At 39.8% G+C, this 24,631-nt stretch overlaps 2 protein-coding genes and 1 long non-coding RNA gene across 6 annotated transcripts in view; 2 read left to right on the top strand and 1 right to left on the bottom strand.

The window, feature by feature from the left end:
• The window catches only part of LOC141453662 (uncharacterized), a 354,403-nt gene that overhangs the window by 65,586 nt on the left and 264,186 nt on the right, over positions 1–24,631 (top strand). The gene's annotated exons all lie outside the window — the stretch shown is intronic.
• Positions 1–24,631, top strand: part of LOC141453605 (uncharacterized) — a 122,993-nt gene that overhangs the window by 50,083 nt on the left and 48,279 nt on the right. For 3 of the 4 annotated variants that reach the window (XM_074127029.1, XM_074127035.1, XM_074127043.1), the window contains one exon: positions 11,175–11,228. The gene's annotated coding sequence lies outside the window, so the exon portion shown is untranslated. Of the gene's footprint in view, positions 1–11,174; positions 11,230–24,631 lie in introns of those variants that run through there. The other variant, XR_012458096.1, reaches the window with a different exon arrangement.
• Positions 6,489–24,631, bottom strand: part of LOC141453559 (uncharacterized) — a 44,560-nt gene continuing 26,417 nt past the window's right edge. Inside the window, exon 2 of the mRNA XM_074126939.1 lies at positions 6,489–9,061. Coding sequence (XP_073983040.1) covers positions 6,613–9,060 — 2,448 coding nt within the window. The 5' untranslated portion in view covers position 9,061 and the 3' untranslated portion in view covers positions 6,489–6,612. The remainder of the gene's footprint in view (positions 9,062–24,631) is intronic.

The raw sequence follows: 24,631 nt of genomic DNA, 5'->3' as shown, positions 1-24,631 counted from the left end.
CTATTAAAAATGGGAAAATCTAATTTATTGTGCATAAATTGAAAAGCTCTGTGAAGAAGCCAATGTTTACGTCGACGAGGCGAGAAGTTCTCGGCGTTGATTGAGGGAAACCTGTGCTTGCTTTTTTTTCAGTTCAAAAATTCAGTCTTTTTCTAATATTTACTTATTTTCTTCTTTTTCCTCAGCATTGAGGGAAAGCAGGTGAAAATACAATGAATTCCTTTTTTTGTTTTGCTTACCGACGCAACCACCTGATGAAGCTAATGCTTCACGCTCAACTATCCAACTTCTTTTCTCCTAAGAGACTTCTCTGACAAAGCAAACTGTGTCAGATTCTATTTGTTTTATCTTTTGTCTTTCTTTTTCCGTTTCAATTGCAATAATTATGCATTACGTAGTGTGTACTTCTACTTTCTCTAATACTGCAACAGGAAGTACAGCAATCGTTTCACATTTCCCAAATTTATGATTTTTGATGGCGTGAGTCTAAATATATTAGTTTTCAGGCCTTTTTTTTTTTAAATACCATTTATTCTTATTATGTTCCTTTTTACATTTAATAATCTAATGTTATTCTAAGGCAGTGGTCGCCAAACGTTTGAGCGTGTGAGCTAGCATAGCATTTATAAATCTTCTAGTGAGCTACCAAGGAATATTGGACGAAAGAAAGTACGTAAAATGGAATTAACACACGTTTATTGCCTACAAACATACATTTCTAGTATTAAAATCTACATATCTGACAGTAAGTGTAACGAAAAGTTAAAATGTACATTTCAATGAGAGGAATGGAACTGTTTTTGGTCATCAAGTATTTTCTTGAAGTTTGGAGAGTATGTTGTAGCAGCCATTCTGATGCAGTTGTCCAAATGTTCATCGGTCAGTCTGTTTCTATATTTGCTTTTTATGAACTTCATACTTGAAGAAGGTGTTTCACACAAGTAGGTAGAGCTGAACATAGCTTTCAACCTCAATGCAACTTGAATTACAATTGGATATTTTTTTGGGGGGGACTAGAGGCCAAATATTTGAAAGCATTTTGAAAATCGACAAATTCCATTTCAACTGCAGCCTGATCTCCACCCAAATGTTTTACAACACAAGCTGAGAAATCTTCTGCAGCGATCTCTACAAAAGGAGAGTTGACGAATTGTGCCACAATCAATATGCTTTTAAAATCTTGGAATCGTTGATCGAATTGTTGTCTTAAGTCTGAAAGAATTTCAACGTATTCTTGGTTATTGCTGAGTTGCTAGGGAGGATTTTGTTTGTCAACGATCTTCTTCAGACTAGGAAAGTGCTTATATTCAAACTGGATAACATTTTTTTCCCACAGCTCGAGCTTTTTGGAAAATGACGTTACATCTGAAATCATTCCACCAATATCCTTATCTTTGCCTTGAAGCTGCTAGTTCAAACCATTCAACAGGCACAAACATAACCTCACTCTGGCTACACGAGTGACAACTGACTGCGTACTGCGCGGCTGCAGCCAGATCACAAGCAACTCAGGGTTGCCAACCCAAGCGTGGCCGTGAGCTACCCAAAATTACCCCGCGAGCTACCGGTAGCTCGCGATCGACAGTTTGGCGACCACTGTTCTGAGGTTATTTATTTCTAACACTTTTTGTAAAAAAAATGTATTTAATAAAAAACCTAGTACTTGTTTAAGGGTTTAAGGGTTCGACTGTACTACGCTTAGTGGCGCGGGTAACGCTTTAGAATGGTAAAGCTAGAGTTGTACTTTATACGTGCTGGGCGCGAGAATTTGTTTTATTTACCCTTTTATTGAAATTCACACCTGTAGCTACAGTAGGGTACAATAAGTAAATGTGATGAAAGTATATACAGATAGCGTGGCAGACGTGAATGACGGTCATCCAGTGATGGCCGCCATTAGTCACCCAGTTGGTCACGGGGCCAACGGCGCCTCAGCCGTCTTCGAGGTTTGGAGGGTAGCCGCAGTTGAAGACTAGTTTGCAGCTAAAAGGTTGGGATGAAATGAGAGTTTTTGGTGAAAATTTTTATATCGAATTTTGGCAAGTTCTTGGAGATGAGTGGAATTTAGAGATCTGTATGTAATCTGTGTGGTTGCTAACATTTAGAATGGAGTGTCTACTATGCGGCGGAGTATTTTGGATTGGAGTGTTTTTGCAGCCTATTGATGTTGGATTTTTTTAGCTGTCCCGTAAAGTTCCGAGTCCATGTGAGAAGAGCTGTATAGAGTCGTCGTTTGTTCTATAGTGAGAGTTTTGAGCGTTTGCCGAGTAGTCTTGCTAGAAGTTTGTATCGTTTGTTTAGTTCGGTACGTTTAAGTCTCGTATGGGGGTTCCAGGTAAGTCTCTTGTCCTAAATACATTCCAAGATACCGCACATGGGCGGCTGGTGGAGAATTTAAGCAGAAATTTTGGAATTCTACTTATTTCATTTGTACTTGGAAATAATTATTGTTAAATTAAATATTGATGATCATTTGATTCTAACAATTTAACAAATATTGCTTACATAAATAAATTCTCGAAAAGAAATTTTTTTTTAAAATTGTAAAGAACATGTTACAACGTGTTAAGTATACTCATGCTTTTTATTATGCGAGGTCGGGCTCAACTGTTCTGTACCGCCGCTCAATGTGCACCGTGTGAAAGGTTTCTGTGTGTGTGTGAGACTGAGGGAGGTTACATGGTACCTATGAGGGTTATACAAAATGTTGGATCTCTGACAAGTAAACTGCAAGAGTAGGTAACATGAGTGAAAACTAAATCTATACACCCAAACTCATCATTAATCTACACTCTGAAGATGGATGAAATGTCCACAACCGGTCCAGGAATAAACTTACATGCTACGACGGATATAAACAAAAATTCAACGATATCAGGCACTGCGGACCAAAACCATTTTTGTTTTTTTGTAAAAATCCATTACATGGTTGAGAGTTTGCAATTTTATGGTAAATAAGAGCTATTTGAATTCATTTCCTCGTGAAAAGCGTCCAATTTTTTGGGGGGAAAGTTTTATTTCTTCTCCTTCTTACTTCCGGTAAGAGAAAGCTATAATATCCATTAAAAAAATTATTGATTTCTAATTGTACACACCTTCTCTCTTCAAAGGTCAAGAATTGTGTTTTGATCTTTTTCACTTCCTGTATTTTCCTTGACTTGTTCCCTTTGAACGAGTAGAGAGGAATCATGGGAAAAAAGGAATCTCATCTCAGCTCCTTTTTCTTCTGCCATCACTTAGCAACCAACCAGCCATTCAACCACATCCAGTTTGCTCTGTTTGCTGCTTGATTCTTAAAAGTATCTAACTTACTGTGCGGAAAATTGTTACGCTTTAGAGATAACTAATCGACCAGTGGACAGTTTTACCATTTAAATTATTTGATATGTAAATCATTTACTTTCGTTTTTTTGTTCGCATTTTTGTTCTTGATTTATCTTTGTATTTGCGATGATTTTCTGTGCTATTGTAAGACTGTTCGTCCTCTAACAAGTCCAATTGGATTTTGCGTGTAATACAAATATCCAATTACAATACATATTATTAAAAATCACAATAATTTTTACAAAATGCGTAAATTAATTTTTTAAAAAAAGAAGAAAATTAATTAAAACTCTCATTGTAATCTAAACTAGTTTTTACTTCGTTCAGGAGTGAATTAATAATATGCATTCAATGTTTGTATTGACGTCAAATGTTTCTGTTTTTGATTGATTGAATTGCTTCGTAATTGCACTTCAATTGACTGCCATGATGTGTTGTTTTATTTGTGGAAGTCTCACGGTGTCTGGGTAATTTTGCAGCGTGATTGTTTTGAACTTCAAGACTGTATGTGCATATATGTAAAGTAAAGTAATTGCCTATTTTTTCAGGCGGGCTCTACGTCCAACTACATAATTAAGTATTGTCGTGGACGGAGGCGACTAGGAAACATACTTTACTATAAATTTCTCATATTAACCATTAAAGGTATAGTCTGGGCATATAGCCTAGTACCGCAATACATCTTAGCTTTGCGGGTCTAGCCTCTAACCGCTCGGCGACTAGCAAACATAGTTTACTATAAATTTCTCATATTAATGCGAGTTACTTAATATAAGGATTTATAAACTTAAATTTTTGTAATCCTTATTTGACTAGATAATCCAATGAAGTATGGTGAAAGTTATGAATGAAATCCATAATTATGATTCCTTGTATATTGACTTTAAAAGCTCTAAATAGTTTTATGAATGCCCAAGAACTTTCAATAAAACTTCTAGTAAGTTTTTCTTAATTGTAGACTTTAATTATATCTATCTCTTCCACTCTGGCCAAAAGAAAATATAATTATCTGCTCGGGAAAGAGGGAAAAATCACTTTTCTTCTGCTTAGTTAGTATTCAGGTGGTAGCGCTTTCAAGTTGAGAATCCCCGTCCATATCAGCTAATCTTCTAACCGTAACTTCCTGTTCACGTGCAGTAGATGAGCTGTGAGGTGGTAGATAATGCTACGTGTTGAACCAGGTAGATGTATGAATCTAGAAATAACAACGTAAAACTAAGAAACTTATCGCCGACATCCCACAGCCTAATTCTTATCAATATATACTATTTACTTCCTCTTTGCGTTTCCTTCCATTTCCTACCAACAAATACATCATCATCACCTTCATGAACACAACCTGTCTCTAAATTAGATGTGACATAAGATTGGTTGTTAATTTTTCCAAGAAACTAAGAAAATGATCGATAATGTTAAGTCTTGAACAATTTGGAAGAAAATCTAATTCAAGCGTCAACTAAGTTGACTGTGACTTGCAAACTTTGCAGAAGAACGATCCTTTCGGGTATGAGCACCATTTTTTTTAGATGATCTGTATCTCATTAAATCACCGCTGTTGTGGGAACCAACCAGATGCCTGAATGGTCCTTTGAAGATCCTACAGTATCTACAGTAAAGACTGTGGACAGTCCCTTAATCAAGCTCATCCGTAACGATGTATGCTGAGGAGCTGTCCACGCTTAAAAATGTCACGACATTTTGGGTCGCTTTGGACCCAAATTTTGGTTACCCGAATTCTGATATGACCCGGCTCTCAGTCTAGAATAACATCTTTCCACAATAATGGTAGAACGTTTCCACAACCAGTCTGAAGATCGAAACTCAGAGAGTTCAGCGTCCTTAACAAAGTCGGACGGTTCTTGATTAAAAACCCCTTTTTCCAATGAGCTATGAATCTCGCTTACCTGAGGAAGTGTATTATTTTAATTCAATTATCGTTTTAATACAAACTAAGGGTTTCAAGGTAGTTTGACTACGGCACAAGTCTTGTGAATACAGTCACACCAAATTGAAATATACTTATAAGCATATACTTAATTTCACCGTGGAGGTCCTCAATTAGAAGCCCTTAGAGCCTTAGAGTTTTTCTTCCTTGAGATATTTCTTACACCTTACTATCCAATGACGGACAGTGTTGTGTCTAACTAGAGAAACTGTCCAGAGTTCGGCATTGAAAAAAGCTTCTGGCGCCAATGACCTCTTCATCTTGATGCGCCTTAAATTGAAATAATAATAATAGTTATAATAATAATAATAATATTAATAATAATAATATAAGCTCTTTAAGCAAGTGGACCCAATTATTTGTCCTGCTACATTTGAACGATTGGGACGTATTAGATTTTGAGTTTCAGATCTCCCAAAACGTTTAATTTGTTCGCAAAAATTCCATTTCGAAAATTTGATATTCGCTGGTAACAGGAAGTGAAAACAAAATACACGACACTTCCTAAATATTGATCATATGATTTTTGGTCGTAATTGTTTCTCATTCGGACTTAATTGAAATCAAGATCAGCGGTTATTGGCTCACAAATTCTTCAATAATACTGCAGTAATTTTGACGGATACGATGTTCGGGGTGTTACACACTATATGCCAAGCAGTCTCCTTCGAGCTACGAGTAATTCCAGCACATTGGCGTAGAACAAATTAAGTCACATGTGGAGTTTGGTTGTTTCCATAATATATTCGTAATCATCAGACTCCAGAATTGACTTAACGCCGCCATCATGGCTTATTCCAGGAATATATCGTTCCCTGCGGGCTGGAACTTGCATGTAAATTACACCTACTTGATACCCTATCTAAAATGTTGCCTTAATTATGAAACAGATAATTTTTTTTTACCAAAGAAATCAGAATTCCCATTCTACACCTAAATTTCTATTATTTATAATATGAGTATCTTAAATTTGTGTCCAGATAATTCTAGGTCAAATTTAGATGTCTGATGTGAACTACTCTTATCGTAATTTACGATAAAAATTGCTCAAACCCTAAAATTTACTCCGTAACTTTCGCTAAAGCAATTCGCTTTAAATTTGGAAGTGAACCCTACACCTAAATACCCTCTCTAGATTTTGATGTAATTTGAATTTAACAAATTCACAAATCTTTGAAATTAATGGCTGACTGTACTCTGAAAAGACTATTCTTTGTTAAAAAAAAAAATTATTAAAAACAACTTTATTTTACAAAAAGACGTTAATTACAAAAATTCACAATTAAAAAATAAAAAAATTTATTTACATATAAATTATAATAAACTTTTTAATGTATTTCCCTTTAGGGTTTTAAAATTTCAAATTGGCTAGCTGGAGGTAGCGCAACATCGCTGCTAGGGTCACCATTGTCGTTGTTGTTTACCGAAGCGATGAATTGATTAAAAGCTTGCAACGGCACTTGTAATCTTGAGCCAAAAGTTTGTGGACTTGCTGGACCGCTTCTCGCTGGCAAAGTGAACGCTTTCGAAGGCCTTGGATAACTATATCCCGCCAGAGTGGTACTCTTAGGTGTACTTATTGTAGCAGGCAGTGTAAATGGTTGTACAGGTTTTGGATATTGATAACCGGTTACCAGGTTTTGTGGAAATGGTTTTGCAGCAGTCACCAACTGATTGTTTGATGGTATTGCTGTTGGTGGTTGCGGTGTAACAGTGGATGCTTCGTATCTTCTTGTTGTAGTGGGCAGGGTAAAAGTAACTGATGGTTTTGGATAATTGTAATTAACTGTTGGAGAAACTGCTTTCAGCGACGTCGACGCTGGACGTTGAGTAGTGCTGGTGGTTAGGATTTGATTTTGGGTAGTTTGCAAGTTTGTTGTGAAATTTGGTGCAGTCGGTATGAACAAGGGATTCAATTTAGTGTCGGATGGTCGTCGGGTTGATGTAGTTGGATAAGTAAATATTGTATTCGGTTTTTGGTACTGGTAACCACCGGTAATCTGTGCGGGTGCAGGTATTGGATTATTTTGTGGGTATGCTGATTTTGAGTTTCCAAATTGTGTTCGACTTTGTACATTATTTTTGTTAGCTGATTGATTAACTGGAAAAAATTGATTTGGTCTTTGAGTTGTTGTGGAAAACTTGGGAAATTGACTATTAAAATTGAATGGAAGTAAAGTGGTTGTTGGTGTTCTTGAAGTCGAAAATTGATTCTGTTGAGTTTGGAAATTCTGTACTGGTTTCTGCTGAACTTTAAATTGATTTCTTTGAAATGAATTCTGATTTGATTGAGCCGGTGGTGGAATTCTTTCTGGTATTGGTGGAAAGCCATCATTGAACATATTTGGTATAGTTATTGGTTTTACAGTTTGTGATTGGAAAGTTCCTTGAAGTTGGAAATTCTGTGCCGGCCTTTGCGTAGGACTTGGCGTAGGTTGATTTTTGGAAAATGCATTTTGTTTTGGTAAATTAAAACTTTGCGGGGGAATCCTTTTTGGTATTGGCGGGAGATTATCCTTCAACAGTTGGTTCTGGATAAACTGTTGATTTGTAGCCTGACCATCCAGAAATGGATTATTCTGTGGTTTTGGATAGAAATATCCTTGTGGTGCCTTTTGCTGTACACGTCCTTCAGACAGTAATGCAGTTCCTTCTTCTTGTGGAGCCAGTTTTCTTGAACTTGTACCAAAAGTGTTCGCTCCTTGGAGGACATGAGGTGGAATCTTCGCTCCAGGTCTTATGTTGCCGTCGATTCTTTTTCTAGGTTTTGTGATCGGCTTGCAGAGGAAACTGTGAAAAGCATCATTACAAAATTCTTCCAAAGTGTGCTGACGTTCTTGGTTTTTTGGTTGATTCTCCTTCGAAGGCGATGCTTGCCTTGTTTCGGCCAGCAGAGCGGTGCCCTCAATCACTGGTGATAAATTCGTACTCGAAGGATTCACCCTAATGTCTATTGGTTGTACAGCCGGTAGATATTGATTAGACGGTCTGGCTATAATTGTTGGTCTCATAGAGGTTGTTATCGGCTTTGCCGTTGGTGGAAATCTCGGCGAGGATTGTCGAATAGGTGCGGTTGTTGTAGAGTAGGGCAGCTGTGCCCGCTGTGTAAAAGCAGACTTGGTAGTCTGCGTTGCAAACGTGTTCGGTCTTGATGGTGGCGCTGTATAACGGTAAACATTTTGCTGTGGCTGCCCCAATGGCGGCGCCAATTGCGCATTATCTTTGCGCACCGGAATTGGTTGAGAATTGCTCGGCAGATATTCATTGGAAGGTCTTGCTGGGTTCACTTTGGATGTTACAAATTGTTGTGTGGGTAGTGATTGTTGGCGCGGATTATCAGGTGGTAAATAACCATTTCGGTTGCTGCTGAACGAATCAAAACTAGATGCAGCTAAAAGAGCTCCACCAGTACGAAACGGTTCCTGTTTCGACACATCCTGATTAGAACTGGCACCGACGAACACATTACCTGGTATCTGCGCACCGGATCTTAACTGGCCGTTAATCTTATTTCTTCTCGGTCCTACTGGCTCACAGAGAAAACTGTGGAATGGATCGGCACAAAGTCGATCTAGATTGTTCTCATCATTATCGTCATGATGATGAGCAAGGTTGATGGTGGCTCGTGGTAGGCTAACTGTATTCTGATTGGTGCTGAATGGTGCTTGAAGACCAACGTTGAAGTTACTCTGTGGTACTGGTCTGATACTTTGTCCGAGTCTTAATTTTTCGCCAATGTCTGCCTGGCTGACCGCCACCAATGTCAGCACTATCAAACTGATCTGCTTCATTCTGTTAACACATAATAAAAGAATTATTGATTTCTGAATAAGTTTTCTCCAAACTAATAGAATAAATGTCGTCTCTTAGTAATGCTTAATTTTGGTCAGGCAGACTTTACCTCCAACTACCAAATTAGGTGTCGTGGACGGAGGCTACTAGCAAACATACTTTATTATAAATTTCTCATATTAGCCATTAAAGGTATAGACTAGGGAATATAGCCTAGTACCGCAATACATCTTAGCTTTGCGGGTTCAGCCTCTAACTGCAACTTTTGAAAGTCGAGTGATTTTCAAAAAATGGACGAAAAAGAATTTCGTGTGTTGATTAAACACTACTTTATGAAAGGCAAAACGCCTCAGGAGACTAAAGAGAAGCTTGATAAACATTATGGTGACTCTGCACCTTCGATTAGAACAGTTTATAAGTGGTTTCAAAATTTTCGGAGTGGCCATATGGGCACAAGTGACGCTGAACGTTCTGGACGCCCTGTTGAGGTTACTGCTCCAGAAATCATTGATAAAATCCATGATATGGTGATGGATGACAGAAGAGTGAAGGTGCGTGAGATTGCTAGTGCTGTGGGCATCTCGAATGAACGGGTACATAATATTTTGCATCAACATTTGGACATGACAAAGCTATCCGCAAGATGGGTGCCGCGTTTGCTCACGCTTGACCAAAAACGAAATCGTGTGAAGTGTTGCAAGGACGGTTTGCAGCTGTTCCAGAAGAATCCGCAGGACTTTAAGTGTCGTTTCGTCACTGTGGATGAAACATGGATACATCACTACACTCCTGAGACCAAAGAACAATCTAAACAATGGGTTACCAAGGGGGAATCTGCGCCAAAAAAGGCGAGGACCGTTCCTTCGGCCGGTAAGATTATGGCGACTGTCTTTTGGGATTCGCAAGGAATAATCCTCATCGACTATCTGGAAAAGGGTAAAAATATTACAGGTGCATATTATTCATCGTTATTGGACCGTTTGAAAACCGAGCTGCAAGAAAAACGCCCACGATTGTCCCACAAAAAAGTCCTTTTCCATCACGACAACGCACCAGCTCACACCTCAGCAGTTGTGGTCGCAAAATTAATGGAAATAGGGTTCCAACTCGTTTCACATCCCCCCTATTCTCCAGACTTGGCTCCCTCGGACTACTATTTGTTCCCCAATATGAAGAAATGGCTGGCGGGAAAAAGATTTTATCCAAACGAGGAGGTGATTGCAGAAACGAATGGCTATTTTTCAGACTTGGACAAATCCTATTATTCGGAAGGGATCAACAAACTAGAGCAGCGTTGGACGAACTGTATAAGCCTAAAAGGAGACTATGTTGAAAAATAAAAAAGGTTTACCCCAAAACATTAAGTAGTTTTTATTTTTGCACGGACTTTTCAAACGACCCTCGTAGATGCAGCATCCTTTGCCACACTATCCTCCCAGCGCAGCTTTGGCCTGCCTACCCTCGTGGATCCTTGCATGTTTCCTTCCAGCACTTTCTTAGGAATCTCATCTTCACTCATCCTAGCTATGTGTCCTGCCCATCGCAGTCTACCAAGCTTTATCACTTTTACTATATCAGGATCCGTGAAGAGAGTGTACAATTCCTGATTTTTCCTATTTCTATCGCGCGTAGGACCATAGATTCTACGGAGCACCTTCCGACTTAGTTCGACCTTATCTATTTTATATCTGTATTATATCATTATTAAAATTAACAATAAAAATGCAGAAAACTTACTTAGAACAAAGATTATTTTATAATTACTTAAGCTTATAATTACTATCGTGGCGCCTCGAACAAGAACATAGCCAATAAGATGTCAGCATCAAGCTCCTCTGAATGCTTTAATTTTATTTAGCAAAGATTTGACCCAGCTCATAGAAGATATTTTTTTTTTTTAACTCAAGTGGAAAAAAGTAAAATCTGTAACGTAGTATTTGCACTCCTAGTAAACGGATTTCCGACAGAACTCTTGCTTTATTGAAGGATGCGTTATTGATGAAGGTACCGGAAATCCAAATATGAGCTTCCTGAGCTTTTTTACTTAAAAAAAAACAACTATGTTAACATTCGCTCACACATTCGCTAAAAACCTCTTTTTTTCTGATTCCAGGAACCACAAAGCATCTACTTCCGGCGTAAAACTCATTTTGAAAAGACGATCGCAGTAAGTATTAATAGAAATTAATCCTCTAAGTATACAACTTAGGCCGTGTGTTATGTTTTAGTGAATAGTCACCTAAACATTCTGAATACCAAAAAAAAATTGTCAGTGAGATTTAAAATATAACAACTTAGGTCCTTGTTATTTGGTTACATAATTCCATTTCTATATCCTTGACATTGCACCGGAAGAGAGCCCATGCTGCCCCATAGGTTAGTACTTTTTATTTTGTACACAACAGAGGTGGCGCCACCTCTCAGCCTCGCAAGTACACAGGTTAAGATAATGTTGCCTAGACTGTCTTAGTTCAAAGTTTGAACAGTTTGAACTCTCTCAATAGTTAGATAATTCCTTTATTTATTATTTATGTCCTCAGCTTTGCCAAAATGTCACTTCTTTTGTTTGCGAAAAATATTTTTGTTTATTGTCCGAGTATGTATTTATGTAACTTACATAAAAACTTTATATAATATAGTCTTTGGCAGTTACTATTAATCGTTTTAAATTAGTTAATAGTTCAGGATAGTCTTTAATGATTCAGGAGAAAATAATCGTTCCCTTTTTCTCTCCTTCACTCTCTCTGTCATCGGCAGGGTGAGCTGCACTGCAACCTTTATTTAGATTTATTGAGCCCTCAACTACTCGTAGTTCTAGGTGAGAATACTCCAACTACAGGATCCTCTGGCGATGAAAACAACTCAAATAAGTTCTCTAGGAAAGAGCTTGGAGCTGAAGTTGGAGTCGGTAGTTAGGTACAGCCAATTCAACTCCTGGTAACTTTCTAGGCTCCCTCAGGAAGTCACAGAACGAACGGGAAGTCAACAGTCAACCCCCAGTAGAAAACCTAGACTCTCTTAAAAAAAGTTCTAGCTATTGAGGGAAGCCGATAGTCGTAATTAATCATTCCTGATGTCCAAGTCCAATGCACCACTTCCCTCGTTTGACCACTGTGCTGAGAAATGTGTAAATCTTTTATTCTTTTTAACCACGCAGCTTATCTGGGAGCACCTCTAGGATCTGGCGAGCCAGCACTCTGGAATAACCACTTTCTGAAGAGCCATAAACCCAGGAAGGATACAATCAGGCTCAACTCCTACTTACCATTCATGCTTTTCTAGGAAAGCTCCAGAGAAAGTGGGCTGATTGGGATAAACTCCCCAAAGCGAACCCTCCCTAAGAAGGTAACTTCATACTCTTTCTGGCGAAGTCTTTCCAAATCCTCGTTATGCTAGAAACATTTTTTATACAGTAAGAGGATAGCCTAATGTTTGCTCCGATCAGTCACCTGTTCGGGTCACGGTCACTCGGTCCGGTTTGGATTGGACATGGAAAGTGCTGGGAGCAGCTGGGTCCAGTGCTATTCGCTCTCGCTTCCCTTCCCCAAACATCTTCCTCAGGAGTTCTCCTCTCAGGAAAATGGAGAGCTCGGTGATTGAAGACCACTTAATCCCGTCCATAGAAAAACCCTTACATTTTCTTTGTTGGGCTGCCCCTACATTCTCCAAGCAGTTCTTCGAGGAGCATCACGAGTAATTGGAGATAGGAGTTTGTCTCATACGACTCTCCCATACTATAACTCTTTAGGTTTCTTCCAAAAAAATGTTGGCATCGATATAGTTCGCCACAATAAACGAACTTTTGTGGAAAACGCCCGACATCTTTAGCTAAACAGATCTTTTAGTTCCATTTTTCCCGACAAAGTAACAGAGACTGTCCAGGGAACACTATAAATACCATGACTTTGTAATTAGTTTCTATCGCTATAATTAATCTAATTAGGGCTAGGGAGTGTTAGGGCGTATTGCCAACTTCACACCCTTACAATTACATTTAATAAGCCTTTCAATTAATTGGGATAATAATTAGGCCCTAAATATCATGTAATTCTCCCATTGTAATTAATTTACATGGATTACGCACTTATTTTACAATATTGAAACTATTTATGTTACAATATCAGAATATGACGTAATTCCTTTTCCGCAAAAATAATTCAGTACTGATACGTGCCTTATTAGATTGTAAAACGAATATTGGGTATTTCAGAGGGCACCATTAGCATTAGTACGTCTTAGAGAAAAATATATCCTCTTTTTTACCAGCTTTTGGAATTAGATTTATCCACTCTAGGGGGATTGTTTGGTGCCAGGTTATCCCAATTAGCTCCTCGATCCCTGGGATATCGCTAGCGAGCCTGGGCCTGGTTAGAACCGGTTGATGAGTTTTATTTGTCTACATACCCAAATTAGGATACTTTCCAATCTTTTCGTTGGGTACAATCTTAGAAATCTAGAGTGGGCTTGGCGTGGACCATTGCATGAGACCCTGTTCCTCTCTTTTCATCATAGAACTTTTCGGGAAGCTTTTGAGCTTCACTCAAAATTTTGGACTTAAACCACTGTACCCAAGTTCATGTCACTGTGTTGGCCTTTTTCAGATACATTTGCTTTATTTATTTTTTTATTTTAACGTTGCTCTGTCTTCCGTTACTACTTCCTGTACTCACGGAAGCGAGCTGATTGATTGGATTTATTATTATTATTATTATTATTATAATTATCATTTTTACCATTATTATTATTTTTTTTTTTTTTTTTTTTTTTTTTTTTTTTTTTTTTTTTTTTTTTGGGCGCATCGACTGCTGAGGTCATTAGCGCCCCTAATCGTTGTAAGCTTTTCTCTTCCTTTATCCACTCGAGCTGGGTCGGCACGCGTTTGCTGTGGGCTTCCACATACTGCACCTTGCATAGCAAGGTAGGGTGGAGCCCAGGTATGTAGGAGAATATATCCCACTCATCCCCTCTTAACCATCGATCCAGTCGACGAGGGGGAGAGTGGAATATATTTGTGCCTTCCCGTATCTACATCAACTTAAGATAACAAAGTAAGACCAAAAGTGTTATTATTAATATAACTAATTACTAAACCTACTCTACCATAAGGAGGCTATTTTCCTTAGAACTATGGTAATGTGCAGTACTTTTAACAAATTTTCCTGCACATTCTAAAATAAACTTAGTCTAAAAATTAACCTAGAGGGGTTGAAATACTTTTATAAAATTTCTTTCAACCCCGGACTGTGATCTATCCTAAACATTCATACAACTTTCTTGCTAATAAATACATTCAAGCTAATAAATACATTCATGCCAATAAATACATTCACGCCAATAAATACATTCACGCTAATAAATACATTCACGCTAATAAATACATTCACGCTAATAAATACATTCACGCTAATAAATACATTCACGCTAATAAATACACTCACACCACATTTCACACAAGGGGAAAGTACTCGATATTCCTTTCCCCTTTAAGAGAACTAAACTATAAACTAACCTAATTCTTAACCTAGATTTTACAATATAAATTAATATGTTTTAAATATGTAAATAGCCTCCTTATGTAAGGAGAACCCTCTTCAAGAATCGCGCGCTTGTCATGTGGCAGGCCTGCTCTTTCTCTTTGGCTACGCAGTGCCTGACACCCTTCCAGTACGTGCGACACTGTCAGCCTTTCTCGGCATCGGGGGCACCTCGGCCTTCTTTCGGCGATTAGGAGGTACCCATGTGTCACACGTGTATGTCCAATCCTTAGCCTTGTCAAAATCACAGATTCGTGCCGCGGGTAGTTCTCGACTGTAGCATTCAGAACACGTGGTTTGATTTCTTTCAGTTTTTCGTTTGTGCGGTCCCACTGCCCTTGCCATTTACTTCTCATTATAAGTTTCATATATACTTTTAGGTCAGTGGGACGCACAGGGATGACTTCATCAGTAGTTGTAGAGGCGGCGCGTTTGGCCGCCTCGTCCGCTCGTTCATTACCGGACACACCAATGTGGCCCGGGACCCAAGCGAACGTCACCCTTTGACCACGTGAACGTAATTCAGATAAATAATAAAATATTTTGGAGACCAACGGGTCCGTCGAGAACTTATCCCGGAGAGCCATGACTGCACTTAGTGAGTCAGTTAATACCAACGCTTTATTGTGATTTTTGTCCATTATTAGCTTTAGGGCCTGGCATATAGCATACAACTCGGCCGTGTACACCGATGCATAATGAGGGAGTGTCCAACTAAGGGTAACTCCCTCTGTGTACACAGCGCTACCCACACCGTTGCCCATCTTCGACCCGTCCGTAAAGACAGGTCGGGAGTCAAAGTAAAAATTCATAATTTCTAATAACTTTTGTCTATAGACAACGGGGGGAGTTTCTTCTTTTTTGTGGATTGCCAGGTCCATGCGGACATTTGCAGAGAGCGATAGCCAGGGAGGGTCAGGAGCAAAACCCCAATTCATAACCTCTCCTAACTCGATGCCCTCCGCTGCTAAAATTTCCTTTGTCCGGACCCCGAGGGGCCTCGTCCGCGTGCGTTGGTGTCGAAATTCCATTTCATGTGGGCTCTCAAATATGGCGGGGTACAAGGTATGAGTCCGTTTCCCCCATATTCCGGCTGCGTAGGCCAGGGTGAGTTGTTCTCTCCTGAGCTGAGGTGGCAACATCCCTGACTCTACGTAGAGGCTTTGCAGTGGACTGGTTCGGAAGGCGCCTGTAAATAATCTAATTCCTTCATTATAAATTCTATCTAGTAGTTTCAGGCGTGACTTGCGCGCAGAGCTATAAACCGGGGCTCCATATTCTAGTTTTGAACGGGTGAGCGTAATGAAAATACGTTTTAAAATTTCCCGCTCCATCCCCCACTTATAGCTTCCTAAAAATTTTATTATGTCGAGGGTTCTCCTTGATTTTTTGCTAGCGTAGTCAATGTGATCCTGCCAGGATAACTTAGTATCGAAAATGAGGCCCAGGAAACGAACGTTGGGTTTGTACTGAATGGGTGTGCCTTCCAAGTATAACGTTGGAGCATTATGTTCATGTCTTAAGCGACAAAAGTGTAGGCACACCGTTTTGGTTCTAGAGAACTTAAACCCGTTCCTTTTGGCCTCATCAGCCACTCTGTCTATCGCCTGTTGTAGGAGTACATTAACCTCGTGTAAGTCCTGGCCTGCTAAATAAATGGCAAGGTCATCAACATACAATGATACTTTTAGGGGATCTCCTACAACTTCGGCTAAACAGTTGACCGCTATCGTGAAGAGTGTGACACTTAGAACCGATCCCTGTGGTATTCCATTTTCCAGATGGTACTGGTCTGAGAGTACTGACCCCAGACGCACTCGAAACCTTCGTGACTCCAAAAATCCGCGAAGGAATTTTGGTAATTTCCCTCTTAGACCCCATTCGTGACACTTCCGCAGAATCGCATACCTCCACGTTGTATCATAAGCCTTCTCGAGGTCAAAAAACACGGCCAGCACGTGCTCTCTACGCATAAATGCGTTTTGCACATAGACCTCTAGGTGGCTCACTTGATCCAACGTGGAACGATGTCTGCGAAATCCCGCTTGATGCTGGCTATAAAGTCCTCTAGTTTCTAATACATAGGCTAATCTATAATTGATTATAGATTCGAGGACTTTACTCAAGCAAGTGGTCAACGAAATGGGTCTGTAACTGGAGGGATCGCTAGGGTCTTTTCCTTCTTTAGGGATCGGTATGACAATTGCTTCCCGCCAACCATCAGGATATTGGCCGGTCTCCCATATGGTATTATATAACTGGAGAAGGCCTTCTTTCGCAATTGCATTCAAATTTCGAATCATAGCATATGGGATTCCGTCCACACCTGGGGCAGAATCTCTACATTTCTGTAAGGTATTTTCTAATTCATGTATGGTTAGCGGTTCATTATAAGTTTCATTGATAGCGGTTTCAAAGTCGAGTGGCTGCTGCTCCTCGTTACCTTTTCGCCGGAGGAATTCTGCCGAGTAATTTTGTGAACTGGAAACTTGTGCAAAGTAACCAGCCAAGGACTCAGCTACCTCTCGCGGCTCGGTAACGACGACATCATTGATTTTTAATATTGGTATCGACGGGGTTTTGCGTCCGCCAGAGAGAGTCTTTATTTTGCTCCACACCTCCTTCAAGGTCGTTGAAGTGGAAATCTTCGACACGTAGGAGGTGAGACTTGCCCTTTTTGATTCATTAATTATACGCCTCTCTCTGGCTCTCAGTCTTTTAAAGTTTATTAGATTTTCATCCGTCGGATACCTCTTGAATCTATTCAAGGCCTGCTTTGTAGCTGCTATGGCGCTTTTACATTCTGGGGTCCACCATGGGACGGGGGTTCGTGGGACTCTCCCGCCAACTCTCGGAATAGAACCACCAGATGCCTCCTCCAGGGCCTTGACAAACAGCTCGCTATCCAGAGTGGTATTTCCTGTAGGAGGTGGTATAGCCACTCTGGCGGCATAAGCAGGCCAATTCGCCTTGTTGATGTCGTATCTCCGTGGAATTAGAAAGTCGGATCTGGAGATGGAGCTCGATACTAGGATTGGGAAGTGGTCACTATTATATAAATGGTCTAGTGTGGTCCATTCTAGACGTACTGCTATGGTGGGAGTTGCAACACTCAGGTCAATCGCACTAAAGCCTCCCGAGTGTGCATTGAAATGTGTTGCTTCACCACTATTGAGGAGCATCAGGTTGCTATTATCTATAATCTCCTCAAGAGCTCTGCCTCGAGCATCAGTCCCAGCTGAACCCCACCAGGTGTTGTGACAGTTGAAATCTCCCATCAACAACACCGGGGCAGGGAGCTGCGAGAGCAGATTCTCCAAATCACTTCTACGCCAATAGATGTCTGGCAGATATACGCTAGCTAACGTGATCTGTAGTGGTGTAGTTAGACGCACGGCAACAGCTTGTATATTAGTTTGTAGGTTGAGCCGCCTGCTAGGGATATTATCCCGTACACAGACGACTACACCACCGTGCGCCCTCCCACCTGGGGCAGGTTGTACCTCGTGACTGTATATTTTGTACCCAGGTATGTGAATGATATGACCTGGGCGTATCTTCGTTTCCTGGAGGCACAACCCAAAAGGACGATATTCCGCCACCATTCGGCGTAGTCCTTCTTTATTACTAGTATAGCCCCGCATGTTCCATTGTATAATGGACTCAAACATCTTGATTTTTCCCAATCATAAAACCTGGCAGGATCTTTTTAATATCTATTGCATTTAAAATATCTAATAAATGTAACCTACTATTCATTATGTTATAAAATAAATTCAAAGTATGGAAATAGCAGCTAAAATACATGGATGCTGTGATATAGTTTAACATTACAATGCATTTACTCAGTGGCACACTTATCCTTGGGTTTGCCTTTAGGCCAACCCTTTTTCCTACGTCTAGGAGGGTTGTCGGATGTATTTCCACCCTCCGATTCTGAGGCTTCAATGTCCGTCCCCAAAAGAAGCCACTGCTTCCTGGGGGAACGAACACTGGATTTTGAGGACGTTTGTCCTTCCGTTAGAGATTTTTTCCCCCTAGTCCTAGTAGGGTAGGGGGGAGACAGAACCGGCTTTACTTTCCGCCTCAGGGAGCGTTTAGGTGGACTGACCACCTTCCACTCCCCTTTAGAGGCGGTTGCATTTTTAGGCGGGTTTAACCCCACCTTTATGTCGCTCCCACTAGTAGTGGGAGCAGTTGATTGTAGCCTTGAGGCTACTGGCTCCCTGTGAGGGGAGCTTAGTTTTGATGGTGGGGTCGAGCCCACCTTCGGAACTACTCCCCTTAAAATAGGGGAGGTGGTTAATGGTGGGATTTCACCCACTTTTACAATTGTCCCCTTTAAGGCAGGGGAGGGGCCTTTTATTAAGTGCCCTTGAATTTGGGCGGAGCTTGTTAAGTGTGCCACTGGTATGGGTGCCCTCAATTTTCCTGCAAAAGTTATTGCACTCGAAGCGTACGCAGCACTTTCTACTATTGCCCTAGCCTCATGGTAGGGCAACTGCTGCAATGTCTTAACTTTTTGAATTTCCTTTTCTTTTACTAATGTAGGACACCCAGAGGATCTGGCAGAGTGCTCCCCGCCACAGTTTACACAGGTTATTGGAGGTGTGCATTCACCATCATGCGTTGGCTTTCCACATGTGCACACCGCTTCTAGAGCCTTGCAACGCGTTGAGGTGTGCCCGAATCTTTGACACTTATAACATCTCATTGGAGATGGTATGTACGGGCGCACCTTTAGTTTATAAAACGCTGCATCTATTGCCTGTGGCGGTTTCGGTCGATTGAAGGTGAGTACAAGAGAAGCGGTGTCCACTAAGGACCCATCTTGCCTTCTCTTAATCCTCCTCACCTCTACTACTCCTTGATCTGCCAAACCCTCTTTTATATCTTCAACCGTGCTATTTAAGAAATCCCTACAAGTAATTACCCCCTGCGAACTATTTAGTCGCTTATGGGGACCAGCCTCAAGTTCAGCATCCATGTATTTTTGCAAATTTAAGATTGCTGCTGCTTGCATACGGTTCTCCGCTTCTATACAAATAGAACCATCGTTGAGTTTTTTAACACTTTTGGTCTTGCCAACTATGCTCTTAATAAATTTATGCAATTTAAAGGAACACTCGTTTAAGAATGTACCCTCCTTCTTTTTAACTACAAAGAATCTTCCCCAGTTGTCCTCTTCAAAATCTATAAATTTATTACTTACCTGACTCTTGTTGCCGCCCTTGGCTTTCTTCCTTGGCGGGGAAGAAGGGCCGAATGGTTGCAAGGTAAACTGCAAACCCGATTCCGTTTTTCCTGTCGAAATGTCCATGTCCTCGCCTTGTCGTTGCCTTGTTGTACCGGTCGTTATTGGGAGATTATGAGGATGGGAGATGGGGAAGGTATGATTAGGAAGTGGCTGGTTTGGAGCTGAGAGAGGTATAGGGAGAAGATTATTTGGAAGAGGTAAGGGATTGGGGATTTGGGTAGGGAGAATAGGTGGGCTAGGCCCTAATGGGTTGATTTGATTATCCATGCTAATCAAATGGGATTCATCGGGGCACGTGGTCCCGCCTCCACGGACGCTCAGATGGATCCGGTTACTTTCCGGATAGACCATCACACCCCGACATAGACCGGTGCCACGGAAGACAACGTTCCGGTACCAGGTACCGACCCGTGCCCCCGTGACCCCCTTCCTACCCCTAGGAACCTGTCTGAGACAGGGTTCCCTAGCCGATTTCCTGAAGTAGGGGTATCCTCCAGGTGGAGCTCTCGGGTGAAGCCGAGGCCAAAGACATGTGTTGGGATAAGAAGCCCGCAGGTCAACGTCTCCCTCAATGCCCAGGATCCTCTTTTCCACCCTAGCCCCAAAGCCTCGCCACGGCACGCGAGGGAGAGATATTTATACTCTGACTCTCGACGAGTGCGTGTCCTTGTTCGTGCAGTGTGTGTAGTCGTCTGTATAGTGTGAATGTTAAGGTGTGAGTGAGTGTGTGTGGTGGGGAGCTCGAGTTTACCTGTAGGTTCGCTAAACCCAAGTAGCTGCACACAGCAACTACCTCTGCAGGTCCTAAGTGTAGTGTGTGAGTGTTAAGGGGTGTCAGTGTGAGTGTTGAAGTATTGTTAGACTGGGATACCCGCAGGGACGCCAAGCTACCTGAAGAAGTGGCTAGTCCACTTCCCCCTACGGCCCATTATTATTATTATCATTTTTATTATTATTAAAATATTTAATATGACGGAAATATGTTTTTCTAATCTGTCAGCTTTTGAGTTTAATGCGCTCAATCTAAATGAACAACGTGCCAATCAATTTCTTAATTATACTTCCATTTACAGATATCATCTAATATCTGGTTGGAATTATTATCAGATAGACATTTCCATTTCCTGGTTTTTGCGGAAATAATACCGTCATGAATGCGCCTGATATGTCACCATTTTGTGATATGACGTATGCACACACACAAACTTTGTTACATCTCTTTCTCTTTCATTCTAACTCTATCGGTACCTCCAGGAAATGCTTAAAATAATGTAAGATAAAAAATAGACAAACTGTCTATGCTGTTAGTAAAAAAAAAAGAAAAAAAAAGGAATGCCTATTTTTCCAGGCGGGCTTTACATCCAACTACCAAATTAGGTGTCGTGGACGTAGGCGACTAGCAAACATACTTTACTATAAATTTCTCATATTAACCATTTCTGTAAAGTAAATTTCTCATAAAGGTATAGACTGGGAATACAGCCTAGTACCGCAATACATCTTAGCTTTGCGGGTCTAGCCACTAACCGCTCGGCTACCGTGGCGACTAGCAAACATACTCTACTATGAATTTCTCATATTAACCATTAAAGGTGTAGACTGGGAATATAGCCTAGTACCGCAATACATCTTAGCTTTGCGGGTCTAGCCTGTAACCGCTCGGCTAGCGTGGCGACTAGCAAACATACTCTACTATGAATTTCTCATATTAACCATTAAAGGTATGGACTGGGAATATAGCCTAGTACCGCAATACATCTTACCATTGCGGGTCTAGCCTCTAACCGCTCGGCTAGCGTGGCGCCCACTATACTGCTAGTATTACGCTACTTATCCTTCAGAGTTTAAGCTCAAGATTTTTCAGTTCGATCCTAAGTTTGATGAACCTCTAACTGTTGAGGGTTTTTTCGTTTCGTCACTGTCCTAGCTGTTGCACTCTATTTTGGCCTTCTTTCAGCGTGATGTTTAACGCTTCTCTAAAATCAAGTTTCAGGATGTTGGACAGTAATAACACTTTTATTATATTTCTCGGTTAATAAATTTCTTATCAACATTCTGTTTGGAAAAATATCTCATTTTTACCGGAAGTTTGCTAGTCTGTACACGATTTTCCATTATACTAGGATATGATGAACGCGTTGAGCGTGCTTTCTCGAGATTATATTGATTTCCGGTAAGGTTCTATCACGAAGCTGTGACGTCTCACTTCTTTGAACACTTTATTTTTATTGAACTACGAAAAACAACATACGACAAAGTTGAACCGTTTCATTAATACTGTTATATATTATTTTACATAACTTATTGTATAACTCGTAACTGCGGAAAAACTTTTGATTATTCTAGCAAAGTAGGGAGCCAAGTTGAGAGTGTGGCTATGTCAATAGATTCTACTTTACTCGCGACTGCTTTTTTTCATCATTTCATAAAGTTTGCCTCCTTTACTAACCTCCTCCTGTTTCACTTCCTTATTTTCATTTTGTTTTTTCTCTCTCTCTTATAAGAAAAGTTATTTTCCATTATATAAGGCCGTTTGAAAAAATAAATTTTAGGAAAATTGCATTTTTTATTTTTTCAGTTTCAAACGGTGTCATTTTTCTTTAAATTTACGTTTAACAGGTTGGAAAAATTGAGAATGTAAGAAAATGTTTTTTTGATGTAAAATATATTCACGATCATGTTCTGGCTCTCTCGCAATTCTGTTCTGGCTCATCTCTTTCCATCAGTTCTCGTGTCCTGGAGAAACAATTCTGAACGATTTTTTTCAGCAAACTCAGAATTTTGGCACATTTCACTCTAAATACTTCCTTCCTCTACAACCCTCCTTTCAATTTTTACAAAAAAAAACTTTATAAACAAAATTGACACAACATTACAAGTGTATCTGGTTAACTTAATTTGAAGAACGATTGGTTTTAGTGAAAACGGGAGACCATTACATCTGGAAATCAACTGGACTAGAAATTCCAGTACAATGAAAACGCATACCTTCATGGAGACTTAAATTGGACTGTTTTATGTTCAATACAAAGCATATTTTAGGTTCGCCTCTGACCAAAATATTTTATTAGAAATTCCAGCAAACCATTCTGGGCTTAAATCTGGAGCGGAAACCAGAAATGGAATATTAAAACGTTGAAATATACTAAAGAATTAAAAATAAATGTAATCTTTAGCTTCGGCCATTTTATAAAAATATTTTGCATCATCCAGCGCACGTACATGTTATTTGTTTCATTGGTATTTTATCGTTCAAGAATTCTGCATTCTTAAACAATCTGTTGGTAGTTTTTCCCAGTCCTTCATAATTCTAGAAGCATTCTTTTGGGTTTTGGTTAAGATTAGTTTTCTCAAAAATTTGTGGGTGAAAATGTCGACGTCGTCAGTCTGTCTGTAGCCAAAAAAGAACCAGACCAAATTTTCAATTTGGAGCTTTCACAGGGTGATATAAAATGAGCTTTAAGCGCTACGTGTTTGGATAAGTGATTTTTAAGTGTGATTGGTATGTTATATCGATATTTTATCGATGTGGTACCTTATTCAATTATTATAACTAAATAAAACACTGAAATTAAAACCCTCATAATGTAACTTTTGTCCTCCTGCTCATCACTCCAATCCAATCCAAGGAGTGATATTTAATTAAATTGGTTTCCACGCAGCCGATTGGAAGGATTAAATGTGACCATTAATTAGACAAGTTAATTAGAACCCATCTTTGATTGGTACAGCCAACCATTATTATTTAATTAATTTTTAGAAATCCAATTGGATGCACAGAATTGAATTATTCTTCCAATCCATAAAGACTACAATCTTTCGATTCAAAATTTTCCTTACACGATCTCTATGAACATCGACAGCTTGACCATTAGCGCCGTCTTAGCATCTGAAAGTACTCGATCTGGGGAAGATACGTTCTTTTTCTTTGCTCGCCACGTCCATTAAGGTCCATTATCGTTTCCGACGGAGAGATTCGGAAAAAGAAAAACCTGCACCTAGCTAATGCTGCCTTCTATGTTTTCACAATTCAATCATCCACAAAGACTTTGAAAATTCATACAGGTAGGCTAGACTCCCGATTATGTTTCAAAAGTACACATAATTTCTTAAAATTCCACCTTAATTCTGTAATCCACAACCTCACCTAACTACATCCAATCAGACAGCCCTCCTAAGATGGTCATAATGCCAATGGCTTTGTGAGTTTTCTTTCTTCTAGTGATGAGAGAGAGAGAGAGAGAGAGAGAGAGAGAGAGAGAGAGAGAGATCAGCTAAAGGATAACAGGTGATAGCTTCCGTTCTCGAAGCGTACAGGTACACACGATCACTACAGTGTTACCAATTATGCAACTCAGGTGTAAAAATAGGTACAAAACATAATTGATAATTGCAACTAAAAACTGAAATGCTAACTCAAACCAACAAAACTGAAACTAACAGTATAAAATTAAAAAACTATTAACTACTAAAAGAATCGGAAAATATATTCTCCCAAACCGTGAAAACTCTACAGTTTTTCCCGTACTATTACGTCACACTTTACTAACAGTAGTGTACACCATTGTATTATTCATTTAACAACATTGTTGCCACTAATCGTTGATTTTATCCATCAAAGTACATGTTTATTGTATCCTCAAATCGTTTCGGATTTTCATGTATCACCAGAGATTCTCTTTAAATATGCAAATATGGTAAATACCTGAAATATTGTGCCCAATAAATTATTACTAAAATTCCAACTTATTTCATTTAAGATTATGAATAAATAAATAT

This window comes from Rhodnius prolixus, unplaced genomic scaffold (assembly GCF_049639745.1).
Source record: "Rhodnius prolixus isolate KJV_2025 unplaced genomic scaffold, Rpr scaffold_1, whole genome shotgun sequence".
In the NCBI taxonomy this organism is placed as follows: Eukaryota; Metazoa; Arthropoda; class Insecta; order Hemiptera; family Reduviidae; genus Rhodnius; species Rhodnius prolixus.
This window is presented reverse-complemented; position numbering and strand designations above follow the sequence as displayed.